The sequence below is a fragment of the Oncorhynchus clarkii genome, chromosome 17, assembly GCF_045791955.1.
Source record: "Oncorhynchus clarkii lewisi isolate Uvic-CL-2024 chromosome 17, UVic_Ocla_1.0, whole genome shotgun sequence".
In the NCBI taxonomy this organism is placed as follows: Eukaryota; Metazoa; Chordata; class Actinopteri; order Salmoniformes; family Salmonidae; genus Oncorhynchus; species Oncorhynchus clarkii.
The window spans coordinates 56,935,318-56,951,857 of NC_092163.1; the positions used below are offsets into that span (position 1 = coordinate 56,935,318).

Consider the following 16,540-nt stretch of genomic DNA (forward strand, 5'->3'; position numbering starts at 1 on the left):
TAGATTAGAACTATAGGTTTAGAGACTTATCAACACCGAGAAAATGTGTCTATGCAGGTTTCCATGCCATATTTCCATATTTAGGGGAAAATCCATTGAGGCGTTGTTTGTTGAATCTCTGGTGTGAAAGAGAATGAATCGACACCAACCTGGCCAGAATGTCAATTACATGTTAATTGCATTAAACACACACTTTGCCTTCCCCATTTAACCAAATGTAATTACAATAAGGGAGTTGTTGATGCGATTTTACGCATGGCCTGCAGTCACTAGGCTCTCCTGTCATTTCATGGTAATGCAGGCCTGATGCACGCCCTGGGGAGTCCTCCAGTTCAATCAGCAGTTGCACTCCACTCAGCTGTATCCTGTATGGACAGAGGAGTGCCATGCTCCAAAATGTCTCCAAATGGCTGATGCCCCAAATAGCAAACGCTTTTATGCATGATTTAGTGAGCGATTAGACATCACAAAGCTAATTTTGGAGCCAAACTCTGTACCAGCGTTTCTGACTGTTACCGCCATTTATTTAACACACTTATATCCCTCAGGTATGTTTTCATGTACACTCCTTACTGTACCGCACAGAATATGCGTCGTGCCAAATGCTATCCCCAAAGTGTACTTTCAAAACACACATCTCATCTCATTTCTTACACTTAAGCTACAGTACAGGAATATAATTGTATGCCTGAGGTACAATTTGAAGCACATTTATAGCATGAGTTGTCTTTTAGTGTAACTCTTTGTCTTGGGCATTGACATTATATATACAGTACGAAAATCTGCCAGATATGAAAAGTTTGCTGATGTAGAGATAGATTTTACTTAGGATGGGACCAGCACCGAGGCCTAACATCACAGATAAAATATAGAAAAGATGCCTCCAGTAAACAACATTTGTCACTTTTAGACCACATATGGTGCAGTTATGAGGCCTGGAAATGGAATGGGAGAATTGCCCCACATCGGTGCTGCAGCGCACTCAGAGCTCTGGGCGCCATTAATAATATGAATTGGGGAAAGCAATGTGTTCCACAGCATCTCCCATGCCGCTTCAAGTTAGCCTACTCTTTTTGAGGGGGTCCTATAATAACATAGCCAAGAGCATAGCTTAATGAATGGGTTGATTCTTTGTAGAGCAATTAATTGCTATTTCAATGTACGGACCTCCAGCCTTTCCAGGCAGGGTTAGGACTGCTGATTTGATGAGGCGCTGAGACAGAGAGACGGAGGAATGGAGGGAGGCATGAAGAGAGATATTGAAAGGAGGGAAGGGGGAGGGGGGAGTGTGGAAAGGATGATTGAGACAAGCAATCAGTCCCACCACAGGGAGCAGAGGGCAGGCAGGGGGCTGTTGCCTGCGGTTACCCTGCTATCTCTAAGTGTGTCAGACTCTCCTCCCCAGCAACCGATCAATAGACAACGCCTGAGAAGTGGAGTGTGGCTTGACCGTCCCGGCACACACTCTGACACGCCCTCTTAATCCACTGCTAGCCAGCACTATGGTGAAGCACCAGGGAGCAGAATACAGGAGACAGGCCATGTGCTTTCTGTACGATGCTGTAGGTTCAAGTACAAATAATTGTCCTTACATGCTGCAGTTTCAAGTACTGTAGCAATTACCACAATGGCATTGGTCAATCTCCTTCAATTTCAAAGCAGGAGGATTCATGTTATGCATTCTGGTTGTTATGCACTGGCATACCAAACAGCCCTGCAGCCAGTGCAAGGCAGGGGGGCCCACGAACTCTGGGGACCCATGTCTATTTTCTTTAATTTAATAAATAGTTTTGACATTAACCATCCAAAAAGTCATCCGTATTAACCTTTATAATTTCCATATGTATGGACAGTTGAAGTCGGAAGTTTACATACACCTTAGCCAATACATCTAAACTTTTTCACAATTCCTGTCATTTAATCCTAGTAAAAATGCCCTGACTTAGGTCAGTTAGGATCTCCAATTTATTTGAAGAATGTTAAATGTCAGAATAATAGTAGAGAGAATGATTAATTTCAGCTTTTATTTCGTTCATTACACTCCCAGTGGGTCAGAAGTTTACATACACTCAATTAGTATTTGGTAGCATTGCCTTTAAATTGTTTAACTTGGGTCAAATGTTTTGGGTAGCCTTCCACACGCTTCCAACAATAAGTTGGGTGAATTTTGGCCCATTCCTCCGGACAGAGCTGGTATAACTGAGTCAGGTTTGCAGGCCTCCTTGCTCGCACACACTTTTTGTCCTTAAGGCGTTTTGCCACAACTCTGGAAGTATGGTTGGGGTCATTGTCCATTTGGAAGACCCGTTTGCGACCAAGCTTTAACTTCCTGACTGATGTTTTGAGATGTTGTTTCAATATATTCACATCATTTTCATTCCTCATGATGCTATCTATTTTGTGAAGTGCACCAGTCCCTCCTGCAGCAAAGCACACTCGCAACATGATGCTGCCACCCACGTGCTTCATGGTTGGGATGGTGTTCATTGGCTTGCAAGCCTCCCCCTTTTTCCTCCAAACATAATGATGGTCATTATGGCCAAACAGTTCTATTTTTGTTTCATCAGACTAGAGGACATTTCTCCAAAAAGTACGATCTTTGTCCCCATGTGCAGTTGCAAACCATAGTCTGGCTTTTTTATGGCGGTTTTGGAGCAGTGGCTTCTTCCTTAATGAGCGGCCTTTCAGGTTATGTCGATATAGGACTCGTTTTACTGTGGATATAGATACTGTTGTACCTGTTTCCTCCAGCATCTTCACAATATCCTTTGCTGTTGTTCTGGGATTGATTTGCACTTTTCGCACCAAAGTACGTTCATCTCTAGGAGACAGAACGTGTCTCCTTACTGAGCGGTTTGACGGCTGCGTGGTCCCATGGTGTGTATACTTGCTTACTGTTGTTTGTACAGATAAACGTGGTACCTTCAGGCATTTGGAAATTGCTCCCAAGGATGAACCAGAGTTGTGGAGGTCTACAATTTTTTATCTGAGGTCTTGGCTGATTTGTTAGGATTTTCCCATGATGTCAAGCAAAGAGGCACTGAGTTTGAAGGTAGGCCTTGAAATACATCCACAGGTACACCTCCAATTGACTGAAATTATGTTAATTAGCCTATAAGAAGCTTCTAAAGCCATGACATAATCTTCTGGAATTTTCCAAGCTGTTTAAAGGCACAGTCAACTTAGTGTATGTAAACTTCTGACCCTCTGGAATTGTGATACAGTGAATCATAAGTGAAATAATCTGTCTGTAAACAATTGTTAAAAAAATTACTTGTGTCATGCACAAAGTAGATGTCCTAACCGACTTGCCAAAACTATAGTTTGTTAACAAGAAATTTGTGGAGTGGTTGAAAAACGAGTTTCAATGACTCCAACCTAAGTGTATGTAAACCTCCGACTGTACTAGTGCTTCAGTTTCTTGGGCTTCAGGAATGTGACTGAAAATGTGCCTCAGGCCTTGAAAAATATAGTTTTTACTGATTGAACGTATTTTTTGTGTATGTGGACACCTGCTCGTCAAACATCTCATTCAAAAATCAATGGCATTAATATGGAGTTGGTCCCCTCTTTGCTGCTATAACAGCCTCCACAGTGGGACATTTTCCACTAGATTTTGGAACATTGCTGCGGGGACTTGCTGTCATTCAGCCACAAGAGCATTAGTGAGGTCGTCACTGATCAATCAATCAAATGTATTTATAAAGCCTTTTTTCCATGATCTGATATCACAAAGTGCTGATGTTGGGGGATTAGACCTGGCTTACAATCGGCGTTCCAATTCATTCCAAAGCTGTTCGATGGGGGTGAGGTCAGGGCTTTGTGCAGGCCAGTCAAGTTCTTCCACACCAATCTCAACAAACCATTTCTGTATGGACCTTGCTTTGTGCATGGGGGCATTGTCATGCTGGAACAGGAAAGGGCCTTCCCCAAACTGCTTCCACAAATGGGCCTAGCCCAAACCATAAAAAACAGCCCCAGACCATTATTCCTCCTCCAAACTTTACAGTTGGCACTATGCATTGGGGCAGGCAGCTTTCTCCTGCCATCCGCAAAACCCAGATTCGTCCGTCGGACTGCCAGATGGTGATCCATGATTCATCACTCCAGTTTCCACTGCTCCAGAGTCCAATGGCCGCGATCTTTACACCACTCCAGCCGACGTTTGGCATTACACATGGTGATCTTAGGCTTGTGGGAGGCTGCTTTGCCATGGAAATTAATTTCATGAAACTCCCGACAAACAGTTCTTGAGCTGACGTATCTTCCAGAGGCAGTTTGTAACTCGTAGTGAGTATTACAACCGAGGACAGACAATGTTTACGCGCTACATGCTTCAGCACTCAGCGGTCCCCATTCTGTGAGCTTGTGTGGCCTACTGTACCAATTTGTGGCTGAGCCGTTGTTGCTCCAGATGTTTCCACTTCACAATAACATCACTTAGAGTTGAGCTCTAGCAGGGCAGAAATTTGATGAACTGACTTTTTGGAAAGGTGGCATCCTATGATGGTGCCATGTTGAAAGTCACTGAGCTCTTCAGTAAGGCAAATGTTTGTCTATGGAGATTGCATGGCTGTGTGCTCAATTTTACACACCTGTCAGCAACTAGAGTGTGGCTGAAATAGCCAAATCCACTAATTTGAAGGGATGTCCACATACTTTTGTATATATAGTGTATAAGGGGATATTGGTGAACAAATGCTGTGGTCAAGGATACGACGGTGCCAGTTTAACGAGAGGAGCTTACTCAGGCTTTCAAAAGCGCATATCAGACCTGGAGCTTTAGTGGAGTTTTAGTTTAGCAAACGATCTCTCTGTAGAAACGACAGTTACAGGATGGTAAAAACAGCTTGATTTGCTGTTGCAACTTCAGGGATACTGCAGTGAGTGGTCCTTCAAATACAGCTGTTCTGCAACATCTTTAATTGAGCCTCTCATTCTCCTTAATTGCCGGCCTCAACACGTTACGGAAAGAGATGAACTGTATAGGAAGATCTGGGGACAGGTCGTCTGGATACTGGACAGCCAATCAATTGGCAGATGTCACGTCCTGACCTTAGTTATGTCTGTGTTTACCATACAGAACTGTTTCGTGTCGTTCACTCTCTTTGTTGTTTTTGGTCATTTAGTGTTCTGTTTATTTTATTAAACATCATGAACACTTACCACGCTGCACCTTGGTCCTCTTCACCTTCCACCTACGAATATCGTGACAGAACCACCCACCACAACCGGACCAACCAGCGTGGTAACTAGGAGCAGTGGGTTCTGGACTCCTGGACATGGGAGGAGATTTTGGACGGTAAGGGACCCTGGGCACAGGCTGGGGAATATCACCGCCCCCGTGAAGAGCTGGAGGCAGCTAAAGCTGAGCGGCGGCGTTATGAGGAGTTAGCACGGCATCGCAACACGGATGAGAGGCAGGCACCGTGCTATGCCATGAGGCGCAGTGTGCAGGCATAGCCCGGTGGGCTACATCGCAGCTCCTTGTATCGCCCGGTCTAGAGTGGGCATCGAGCCAGGAGCAATGAAGCTGGCTCAGCGCATCTGGTCTCCAGTGCTTCTCCTCGGCCCGGGTTATATGGCACCAGCCCTACGCACGGTGTCCCCGGTTTGCCAGCACAGCCCAGTGCGGTCTGTTCCACTCCGCCGCACTTGCCGGGCTACGGGGATTATCCATCCAGGACAGGTTGTGCAGGCTCGGTGCTCGAGACCTACAGTGCGCCTCCACGGTCCAGTCCATCCGGTGCCTCCTCCACGCACCAGGCCTCCGGTGGCAGCCCCACGCACCAGGCTGTCTGTCCGTCTCCTCCCTCCAGGTGCTCCCTCCTGTCCAGCGCTTCCAGAGTTTCCGTCCTGTCCAGCGCTTCCAGAGTCTCCCTCCTGTCCAGCGCTTCCAGAGTCTCCCTCCTTTCCATCACTGCCAGAGCCGCCCGTCAGTCAGGAGCTGCCAGAGCCGCCCGTCAGTCAGGAGCTGCCAGAGCCGCCCGTCAGTCAGGAGCTGCCAGAGCCGCCCGTCAGTCAGGAGCTGCCAGAGCCGCCCGTCAGTCAGGAGCTGCCAGAGCCGCCCGTCAGTCAGGAGCTGCCAGAGCCGCCCGCAAGTCAGGTGCTGCCAGAGCCGCCCGCAAGTCAGGAGCTGCCAGAGCCGCCCGCAAGTCAGGAGCTGCCAGAGCCGCCCGCAAGTCAGGAGCTGCCAGAGCCGCCCGCAAGTCAGGAGCTGCCAGAGCCGCCCGTCAGTCAAGAGCTGCCAGAGCCGCCCGTCAGTCAGGAGCTGCCAGAACCGCCCGTCAGTCAGGAGCTGCCAGAGCCGCCCGTCAGTCAGGAGCTGCCAGAGCCGCCCGTCAGTCAGGAGCTGCCAGAGCCGCCCGTCAGTCAGGAGCTGCCAGAGCCGCCCGTCAGTCAGGAGCTGCCAGAGCCGCCCGTCAGTCAGGAGCTGCCAGAGCCGCCCGCAAGTCAGGTGCTGCCAGAGCCGCCCGCAAGTCAGGAGCTGCCAGAGCCGCCCGCAAGTCAGGAGCTGCCAGAGCCGCCCGCAAGTCAGGAGCTGCCAGAGCCGCCCGCAAGTCAGGAGCTGCCAGAGCCGCCCGTCAGTCAAGAGCTGCCAGAGCCGCCCGTCAGTCAGGAGCTGCCAGAGCCGCCCGTCAGTCAGGAGCTGCCAGAGTCGCCCGTCAGTCAGGAGCTGCCAGAGTCTCCCGTCTATTCGGGGCCTGCTGCAAAGGTCCCCAGTCCGAGGTCGGCGGCGAGGGTCGCCGCTCCAAGGGCGCCACTTAAGTGGGCCAAGACTATGGTGTAGTGGGGTCCACGTCCCGTGCCAGAGCCGCCACCGCGGACAGATGCCCATCCAGGCCCTCCCCTATGGATTTAGGTTTTGCGGCCGTAGTCCGCACCTTTTTTGAGGGGGGGGGGGGGTACTGTCATGTCCTGACCGTAGTTCCTTTTTTATGTCTGTGTTTACCATTCAGAACTGTTTCGTTTTGTTTTTGGTCAGTTAGTGTTCTGTTTATTTTATTAAACATCATGAACACTTACCACGCTGCACCTTGGTCCTCTTCACCTTCCACCTACAAATATCGTGACAGCAGATTCAAACAGATTATCATATTTAGAGGACCACAGCTCGAGGGCTTGAACAAAAACAAACGGTTTGCGATTTTGTTCATACTAGTGAACTGGTGTTTGAGTTGTGTGGTTGCAATTATCAACAGTCCCATATCTCTTCTATATATTGGCGTGCATCATTCAAGACTAAGTTTAAATTGTGTACAGCGCAATGGACATATAATGCAGAATGTCTCAGGATGACTGTCTGGGTTGGCAATACTCAGTATAGAAAACAGTCGGGCCCTCAACCTGAACCTACAGGCTGTGGTGAAAACATTTGCACACAAAAAAGGAGGATTTCAGGAGTCCAGGGAACTCTCAAGTTGGATTTAAAGTAATTTACTTTGATTATTGCAGCCCATTTGTGTAAGCTATTAGCCAAACAAAACCTGCTGATTTCAACAATAAATAGCAGAGTGGCTGAATTTATCCTCAAGCCAACTACATTTTCCCTCATTGCTAGAATATTTGATGTGTCATTTTTAAATATTTTTTTAATAAATAGCAGGTTCATGTAGCCTATACAGGACATGCAGCCACATAGACATCACGCAATTTCAGCACTATGGACAGCGATCGGTTTGTGAGTGGCTGTCTGACTGACACATTCAATTTTTGGGGGGCAAACTCCGACCTTGCTGGGGTCCAAAGAAACTGTTATGGCAACTGCAATTCATTTGCTTTGCTCAAGCAACATCCATTTCAATATACACTGCTCAAAAAAATAAAGGGAACACTTAAACAACACAATGTAACTCCAAGTCAATCACACTTCTGTGAAATCAAACTGTCCACTTAGGAAGCAACACTGATTGACAATACATTTCACATGCTGTTGTGCAAACGGAATAGACAACAGGTGGAAATTATAGGCATTTAGCAAGACACCCCCAATAAAGGAGTGGTTCTGCAGGTGGTGACCACAGACCACTTCTCAGTTCCTATAAGTCCTGGCTGATGTTTTGGTCACTTTTGAATGCTGGCGGTGCTTTCACTCTAGTGGTGGCATGAGACGGAGTCTACAACCCACACAAGTGGCTCAGGTAGTGCAGCTCATCCAGGATGGCACATCAATGCGAGCTGTGGCAAGAAGGTTTGCTGTGTCTGTCAGCGTAGTGTCCAGAGCATGGAGGCGCTACCAGGAGACAGGCCAGTACATCAGGAGACGGGAAGGAGGGCAACAGCAACAACAACCCAGCAGCGCTACCTCTGCCTTTGTGCAAGGAGGAGCAGGAGGAGCACTGCCAGAGCCCTGCAAAATGACCTCCAGCAGGCCACAAATGTGCATGTGTCTGCTCAAACGGTCAGAAACAGACTCCATGAGGGTGGTATGAGGGCCCGACGTCCACAGGTGGGGGTTGTGCTTACAGCCCAACACCGTGCAGGACGTTTGGCATTTGCCAGAGAACACCAAGATTGGCAAATTCGCCACTGGCGCCCTGTGCTCTTCACAGATGAAAGCAGGTTCACACTGAGCACATGTGACAGACGTGACAGTCTGGAGAACGTTCTGCTGCCTGCAACATCCTCCAGCATGACCGGTTTGGCGGTGGGTCAGTCATGGTGTGGGGTGGCATTTCATTGGGGGGCCGCACAGCCCTCCATTTGCTCGCCAGTGGTAGCCTGACTTCCATTAGGTTACCGAGATGAGATCCTCAGACCCCCTGTGAGACCATATGCTGGTGCGGTTGGCCCTGGATTCCTCCTAATGCAAGACAATGCTAGACCTCATGTGGCTGGAGTGTGTCAGCAGTTCCTGCAAGAGGAAGGCATTGATGCTATGGACTGGCCCGCCCGTTCCCCAGACCTGAATCCAATTGAGCACATCTGGGACATCATGTCTCGCTCCATCCACCAAGACTGTCCAGGAGTTGGCGGATGCTTTAGTCCAGGTCTGGGAGGAGATCCCTCAGGAGACCATCCGCCACCTCATCAGGAGCATGCCCAGACGTTGTAGGGAGGTCATACAGGCACGTGGAGACCAGACACACTACTGAGCCTCATTTTGACTTGTTTTAAGGACATTACATCAAAGTTAGATCAGCCTGTAGTGTGGTTTTCCACTTTAATTTTGAGTGTGACTCCAAATCCAGACCTCCATGGGTTGATACATTTGATTTCCATTGATAATTTTTGTATGATTTTGTTGTCAGCACATTCAACTATGTAAAGAAAAAAGTATTTAATAAGAATATTTCATTCATTCAGATCTAGGATGTGTTATTTTAGTGTTCCCTTTATTTTTTGGAGCAGTGTATTATTTGATGTAATTATAGAGCATTGCTAAACTTTAGAATTTCCACACCCCAAAATGTATCTGTCAGACTGCAAAGATTATCTCAACATCTCACTGTGCTCAAATGTGGGAAATATTTATAATGAGTAAACATTATCAGGGCAGCCAGGTGGAATAGTGAAGGAGCCCCATAGCTGCATTCAAGACTGGAGTGGATGACTGTTTAACCTCCACAGTATCCAACCTCAGTATCCATCCTTAGTGTATTGGTACTAAGGTTTCATTTTGAGTGGTTGACATCTGAAAGCTTCCACACGCAGCTCCTGCCAGCAATTTTTTGTGATGGAGTGTAAGCCGTCACAACTGATCTATTCAAGGTTTTGGCAGTGGTGTACTGACCAGTGGTGTACTAAGTGGCTAGCCCAAGCTCTCTCTTTCCGCTCTCTTTCATTCAGACCTCCTGATGAGACTCATTGTTGTTGTTGTTTATCATTCTCCATGAGGCTTCAGTTTACATCCCTTCATCAAACAGAATAATGGCAGCTGCAGAGAGCGAGAAACAGAGAGAGCGAGAAACAGAGAGAGGGGGAGAGAGAGAGCGAGAGAGAGAGAGATAGAGACAGAAAGATAGGGATTTGGCTGTGGAGCTCTGGCTTTCTGCTCTGTCTGTGAAAGGTTTAGGGGGTCTTATGTGAATAGAATGCTTTATCTCTGATTCATTAGTGACTTTGCCCCTGTGTGTGTGATGTGACGGTCTGTCCTCATTAAGGCCTCTGATAGAACGGCTCTGTATTTACCATTTGTTCCGAAGGGCAGGCACCATTATTTGTCGTCATTAATACATAGTAAAGGCTGAAGGCCAGAGACAGGGTGTGTTCACACACACTGGCAGCATTTCACTTCTCCCGTCCTTCATGCACACAGTACTTATGGAAATTAGAATGGGTAAACACGGCCTTGGGCTTAGTCAGGTATTTAATCATATTTAATAACACCTTCCACGACAAATAACAACAGCAGGACCAATACCTTTGCTGACCCAATAATCACTTGGACGGCGGACATAGCGGAGTGTTATTCATACTAATTGAATGATTAGCTGAAGAAAGTTGCTGAGCGTTCAGGTGCAAAGGAAAGCAGTGGACACTCTGACCCACACCAACCAGTCCTGGCAATATGCCTTCAATTACAGCCTTTTAATGAATGACCCTCAAAGCCCTGATCATCCCTGGGAAAGGCTATATCTGAGACAGACTCAGAGGTCATCTCAGAGGGGGGTCATTAAGAAATCCTCTGCAGGTACTGTATGAAGATTTTATACATGATTGCAACCCAAACACTAAATAGCCCAACTTCATCATTATTGATTATTCAATCTATGATCTGGCTGAGCCTGCTCCTCTAATTGTTCAGGTAGTCTTCTCTGGGAGCAGAGACTTCATCTTGTTGCTCCTGTCAAATACCATGTCTATTATCTATTGTTCTTACATAGAGCATGTGCACTACTATTTTAACTATCAACACATTTAAAAGCTACAATATATCCTAATTTGCAACCTACCTTTCAACATGGTCCTAAATACGACTCCTCGGTCATCATAGCGATACAGTATCATAAGAAAATCTTAAAAATCTCTAAGCATTGTTGTCAAAATACCTCTGAAATCTATCATTCAAAAGACACACTCAAGGTTCCATCGATCCTATTCACAGTGGTTCTGGGAAATATGGAATAAGTTATCATATGAAATATGAAAACATCTCAACAGAAGGGGCTTTTGTTTTTGAACAATGTTAACGTCGACCCTGTCCTCTCACTCTCTCTAAACATCACTGATTACCTTCAGAATATTCATCCATGCAATCTCAATGAGGTTATTGTACTGTATCTCAATTATTGTCATTGTACTGGAAATATATGTTTTAACTGTGGCTTGTTAACATAAAGTTATGCAGAATTCAGAGGTGTTGAATGTATGTGTCTCTAGTATACAGTACCAGTCAAAGGTTTGTACACACCTACTCATTCCAGGGTTTTTCTCTATTTTTCTTTATTTTCTACATTGTAATAATAAAAGACATCAAAACTATGAAATAACACATATGGAATCATGTAGTAAACAAAAAAGTGTTAAACAAATCAAAATATAATATTCTTCAAAGTAGCCACACTTTGCCTTGACAGCTTTGCACACTCTTGGCACTCTCTCAACCAGCTTCACCTGGAATGCTTTTCCAACAGTCTTGAAGGATTTCCCACATATGCTGAGCACTTGTTGGCTGCCTTTCTTCCACTCTGCGGTCCAACTCATGCCAAACTATCTCAATTGGGTTGAGGTCGGGTGATTGTGGAGGCCAGATCATCTGATGCAGCACTCCATCACTCTCCTTCTTGGTCAAATAGCCCCTACACAGCTTGGAGGTGTGTTGGGTCATTGTCCTGTTGAAAAACAAATGATAGTCCCATTCAGCGCACATCGATGGGAGGGTGTATCACTGCAGAATGCTGTGGTAACCATGCTGGTTAAGTGTGACGAATTCAAAATAAATCGTGACAGCGTCACCAGCAAAGCACCCTCACACCTCCTTCTCCAGATCATCCGTTCACCTACTCTATGTCTCACAAAGACACAGCGGTTGGAATCAAAAATCTCAAATTTGGACTCATCAGACCAAAGGACAGATTTCCACCGGGTAATGTCCATTACTCGTGTTTCTTGGCCCAAGCAAGTCTCTTCTTCTTATTGGTGTCGTTTAGTAGTGGTTTCTTTGCAACAATTCAACCATGAAGGCCTATTTGACTCAGTGTTTGTAACTTGAACTCTGTGAAGCATTTATTTGGGCTGCAATTTCTGAGGCTGGTAACTCTAATGAACTTATCCTCTGCAGCAGAAGTAACTCTGGGCCTTCCTTTCCTGTCGTGGTCCTCATGAGAGCCAGTTTCATCATAGCGCTTGACGGAGTTTGCGACTGCACTTGAAGAAACTTTCAAAGTTCTTTACATTTTCCGGAATGACTTACCTTCATGTCTTAAAGTAATGATGGACTGTCGTTTCTCTTTGCTTATTTAAGCTGTTCTTTCCATAATATTGACTTGGTCTTTTATCAAATAGGGTTATCTTCTGTATACCTTGTCACAACACAATTTATGGCCTCAAATGTATTAAGAAGGAACGAAATTCCACAAATGTACTTTTAACAAGGCACTTCTGTTAATTGAAATGCATTCCAGGTGACTACCTCATGAAGCTGGTTGAGAAAATGCCAAGAGTGTGCAAAGCTGTCATCAAGGCAACGGGTGGCTACTCAAATATAAAATATATTTTGATATGTTTAACACTTTTTTGGTTACTACATTATTCCATATGTGTTATTTCACAGTTTTGATGTCTTCACTATTACTCTACAATGTAGAAAATAGTAAAAATAAAGAAAAACCCTGGAATGAGTAGGTGCGTCTAAACTTTTGACTGGTACTGTATATTTAGGCAATAAGGCACAAAGGGGTTTGGTATATGGCCAATATGCCATGGCTAAGGGCTGTTCTTATGCATGACGCAATGCGGCATGCCTGGATACAGGCCTTAGCCTTGGTATACTGGCCATATACCACAAACCCCCGAGGTGCCTTATTGCTATTATAAACTGGTTACCAACGTAATTAGAGCAGTAAAAGGTTTTTGTCATATCTGTGGTATACGGTCTGATATATCACGGCTATCAGCCAATCAGCATTCAGGGCTCGAACCCAGTTTATCTAATTATCTTTAGAAAAGCAGAATAAGGGTTTAAAAGCAGTGCAACATCCTGCGGTAGTATATCACCTGCAAATTGACTCCCTCTTTTTGTGTACCAGTCCTGTTAAGAGAAACCATCTGAAATGTTATGATTTGTGGAGACCAAACTCAACTAATTGGCCCTTAAGTCTGCTGTATTCCTACCTGCACTGCAACAGCCAAACAACAAGTAAACAACCGTGCCTGTCAAATGAACTGGTCGCACATCTCAAACCAAATGAGGAGTTTAGGCTACACTGGGATAACGCTTTGGAAACAGCAACTCTGTATTTCTGTGGCTTATTACATATTGATGTATGCAGTTATGCACAAGACACAGGGAGTAAATTAAAACAAGCTGTTTGATTGCACACAAAATTGTGTTTTAGTTAGTTGCAATTGACAGTTACTAAATTACTTAATGGAGGAATGTTGGCAGATCTGTGTTGTGCCTGGTGAGGGGGTGCATAGTGGCTTCAAGGTATTCAGACAGCGTGCACAAGCCAAATTCTCCCCTTTATTAACTACAATCCGGCAGATGCCTTTCTCCTGCTGTGGTGGAATCTTACTGTTGTTTTGAATCTCATAAAGGCTCATTACCAGTACCTTAATCAGTGTTGAGGCCTAGCGTGGGGCTGCTACGCGTGGGCTGTACCTGGCCCCATCTCTCCCTGCCTCTGGCTGATTACACACACACACAATGCTAATTATCCTACATACTCATATTTCATACCTGAAGCCAATTCATTGTGTTACACTTTGTTTCTGAAACAAGAAAATAGACCTGTGCCCACTTTGTTCAGGTATTGCATATTTTTAAGAAGCATAGGAAGCTTTTTGGAGTGGGTCCTAAAGAAAAATATAGTTATTTAGGCCATTAACAATATAATATATAGTTATTTAGGCCATTAACAATATAATATATAGTTATTTAGGCCATTAACAACTTATAATTGAGTAGTAGTTAAACCTGTCATCCTTTTCTTCTAGGAGAGGAGAACACACCAGGATGGTTCTGTGCAGAAGATGAAGGGAAGACCATGGCACCATTTTGGCCTTTACTCACCTGCCGTGTGCCTGTCTTCGCCACCAAATCCTCGGACAGGAAGGTGAGTTCCAGCTTCAAAAGCCTCTTTGTTCGGCTCAAGTCGTCTAGTTAAACAGACTAGTGTGCGGTCTTCAATAGTTTTAAGGATTGTTTCTCAGACATGAACTGAGATACACTGTATGGCTTAACAGAATGGCCGCGGCCCATCGACATCACCACTCAATCAATAATCACAGCATCTACAAGCAGAGAATGAGGGGCATGTCTACTGTGCTACATTGCAGTGCAGTTAAACAGTCTTTTCCCATTGACGGGTAATCAAAGAGTACTTGCTGCTGCACAACAGGAGCTAAAAATACACCATCTCAGGGAGGATCTCGCTCCAATGCTCCTAGAGTCTTGGAACAGTACATTCCCCAGCAACTCTGGCTAGAAAGTGGCGATCAATAGAGCCTGTTAAGAGTTGGGAGCCTCGCATAAATCAACTGGCAAACTGTAAGAGATGGACTAAAAGGTTTTCAGGACTCAGTCAAAAAGTTATCAAATCAATTTGCAGTGGCTGGAAGATGATATTTCTGACTACATTTTCAGCTATAATGTAGTTACAGGGCTTGCAGTGCAAGGTGGGTGGGGGATGCCAAATTACCATGGCCACCAGGGGAGGACGTTATAAAGTGATCATGCAATTACCTTAATGGCTATGGGACACCTAAGCATAAATCAATGTTCTGACATTAGATTAAGATTCCACACAACCCAATAGTCTGTCTGGAAGCCATATGGGCAACGGAGCAAGGGGGGTCCTCGGCAGCTGGAACAGTGGAGTCTGGAGGAGACAAACATCCCTCTGTATTATTGTGGGTTTTAGAACGTTCCCAAAGGATCGCATGGGGCTTCTGGATTCTTCTACTAATGTCTGGTACACCTGCTGAGAGAGTGAGCCAAGGCAATTAATGGATTTGGAGCCAGCAGGACCACACTGCCCCAGAGGATTTGCCCACATTCTCTTTTCCTAACACAAACAAATGAGACACCTGAGCATGCCAACCAAAGGGCATGGAAACCATGTCTGTCATATGAGCTGACCACAAAATTGCCTGATAGTGAATTATTTTCTCGGGATGAGAGACATTGTTGTTGTTGTGTTTACATGAACGTGCGGGTGAGTTTCTGAAATGTATGTGTTTATGCATGCGTGTGTGCCTGCACTGTGTGTCTGTGTTCACATTAGCTGTTGCTGGAGCGCATGTGGAAACAGGGGGCTGGAAGAAGGTGGCATTAAAGGGAGTGACTAAGTCTTCCATGCAGAACAGCCTTTGATTAGGGGCTTAACTCAACAACAGACCCCTCCCCCCTCTCTCTCTGTCTTTCTCTCATTCTTTCTCCCTCTCTTTATCATCCTCTCTTTCTCACACTCCGTCCCTCCCTTTCTGGCTCTCTCTCTCTTCTCTCTCCAGCTCAGCCTTTGCACTTCCACTGGGAAGCACACGTCTATACGTGCCAAAGCTCCCAACATCTTTTTCTCCAGTGTTGGCAGCCTCACTTGGCAGTCTGACTTACAGTGAGGGCGAGAAAATGAAAAAAAGAGATGTGGCTGAAGGAGCCAGAGCCGTTTCCAACAGAAAAAAAAGTTCTAAAGCAGCGTAGCATGAACATGCGAGCAGAGCGCGGGTCACCTGAGGGAGCTCTGCCAACTGATCACTGCTGTGCGCTCTGGACTCTGCTCACTGGGAGGTGGAGCGGGCTGCTGGGCAGATTCGTTTGGCACCGGAGATAACCCTTATCACAAGTCTCTGTTGAGTGAGATCAGTAGGGATTGACTGACACAAACTCACACACTTATGAGACCCAGTCTATCAGGCATGGTTTGCCCCACTTCTGAGGCACATAAGCAGAAGCTGTTATCGCTAATGTAGCACATCCTGTAGCCCTTTGTTGTGCTTGAAATTAATTATAATCTCTCAACCATGCAATTCCTCAAACTTTAAACTCTACTGTATGTTGAAATCAGGTCTTTGTAGAATATATTATATATATTATGTTATTAGGACACCATACCTCTACCCCATGTGAACTTGATGTTCATTTAACTAATACTGAGGGGTGAAAGAGATGGCTGTTTCAAAATGCCCAAGGAGCTGGCCGTAGGCTGTTGCCTGTGTCTAAGTGCTGGCTGGTAAAATCATTTTAGTTGGCTTACAGTCTGTGGTGCTGAGCTTGAATCCCCCAGACAGGGCCCAGCTCTCCTTCCACCACTTCACTCTCCTCCAATCTCCATTCTGAGTAGGCACCTGAATGTCACAGGGATGTGGTCTGCTGTGTTTCCAAGGCCACCCATTTCCATTCCATCTAGCATTTGTCATACTCAGACGCTCCAAGGCC

The 16,540-nt window shown here is 45.8% G+C and overlaps 1 protein-coding gene across 3 annotated transcripts in view; it reads left to right on the forward strand.

Annotated features, from left to right (window-relative positions):
• LOC139371162 (rho guanine nucleotide exchange factor 10-like protein) overlaps positions 1-16,540 on the forward strand; it is a 109,326-nt gene that overhangs the window by 46,677 nt on the left and 46,109 nt on the right. For all 3 annotated transcript variants that reach the window (XM_071111290.1, XM_071111288.1, XM_071111289.1), the window contains one exon: positions 14,101-14,219. In XM_071111290.1, the coding sequence (XP_070967391.1) occupies positions 14,101-14,219 (119 nt within the window). The remainder of the gene's footprint in view (positions 1-14,100; positions 14,220-16,540) is intronic.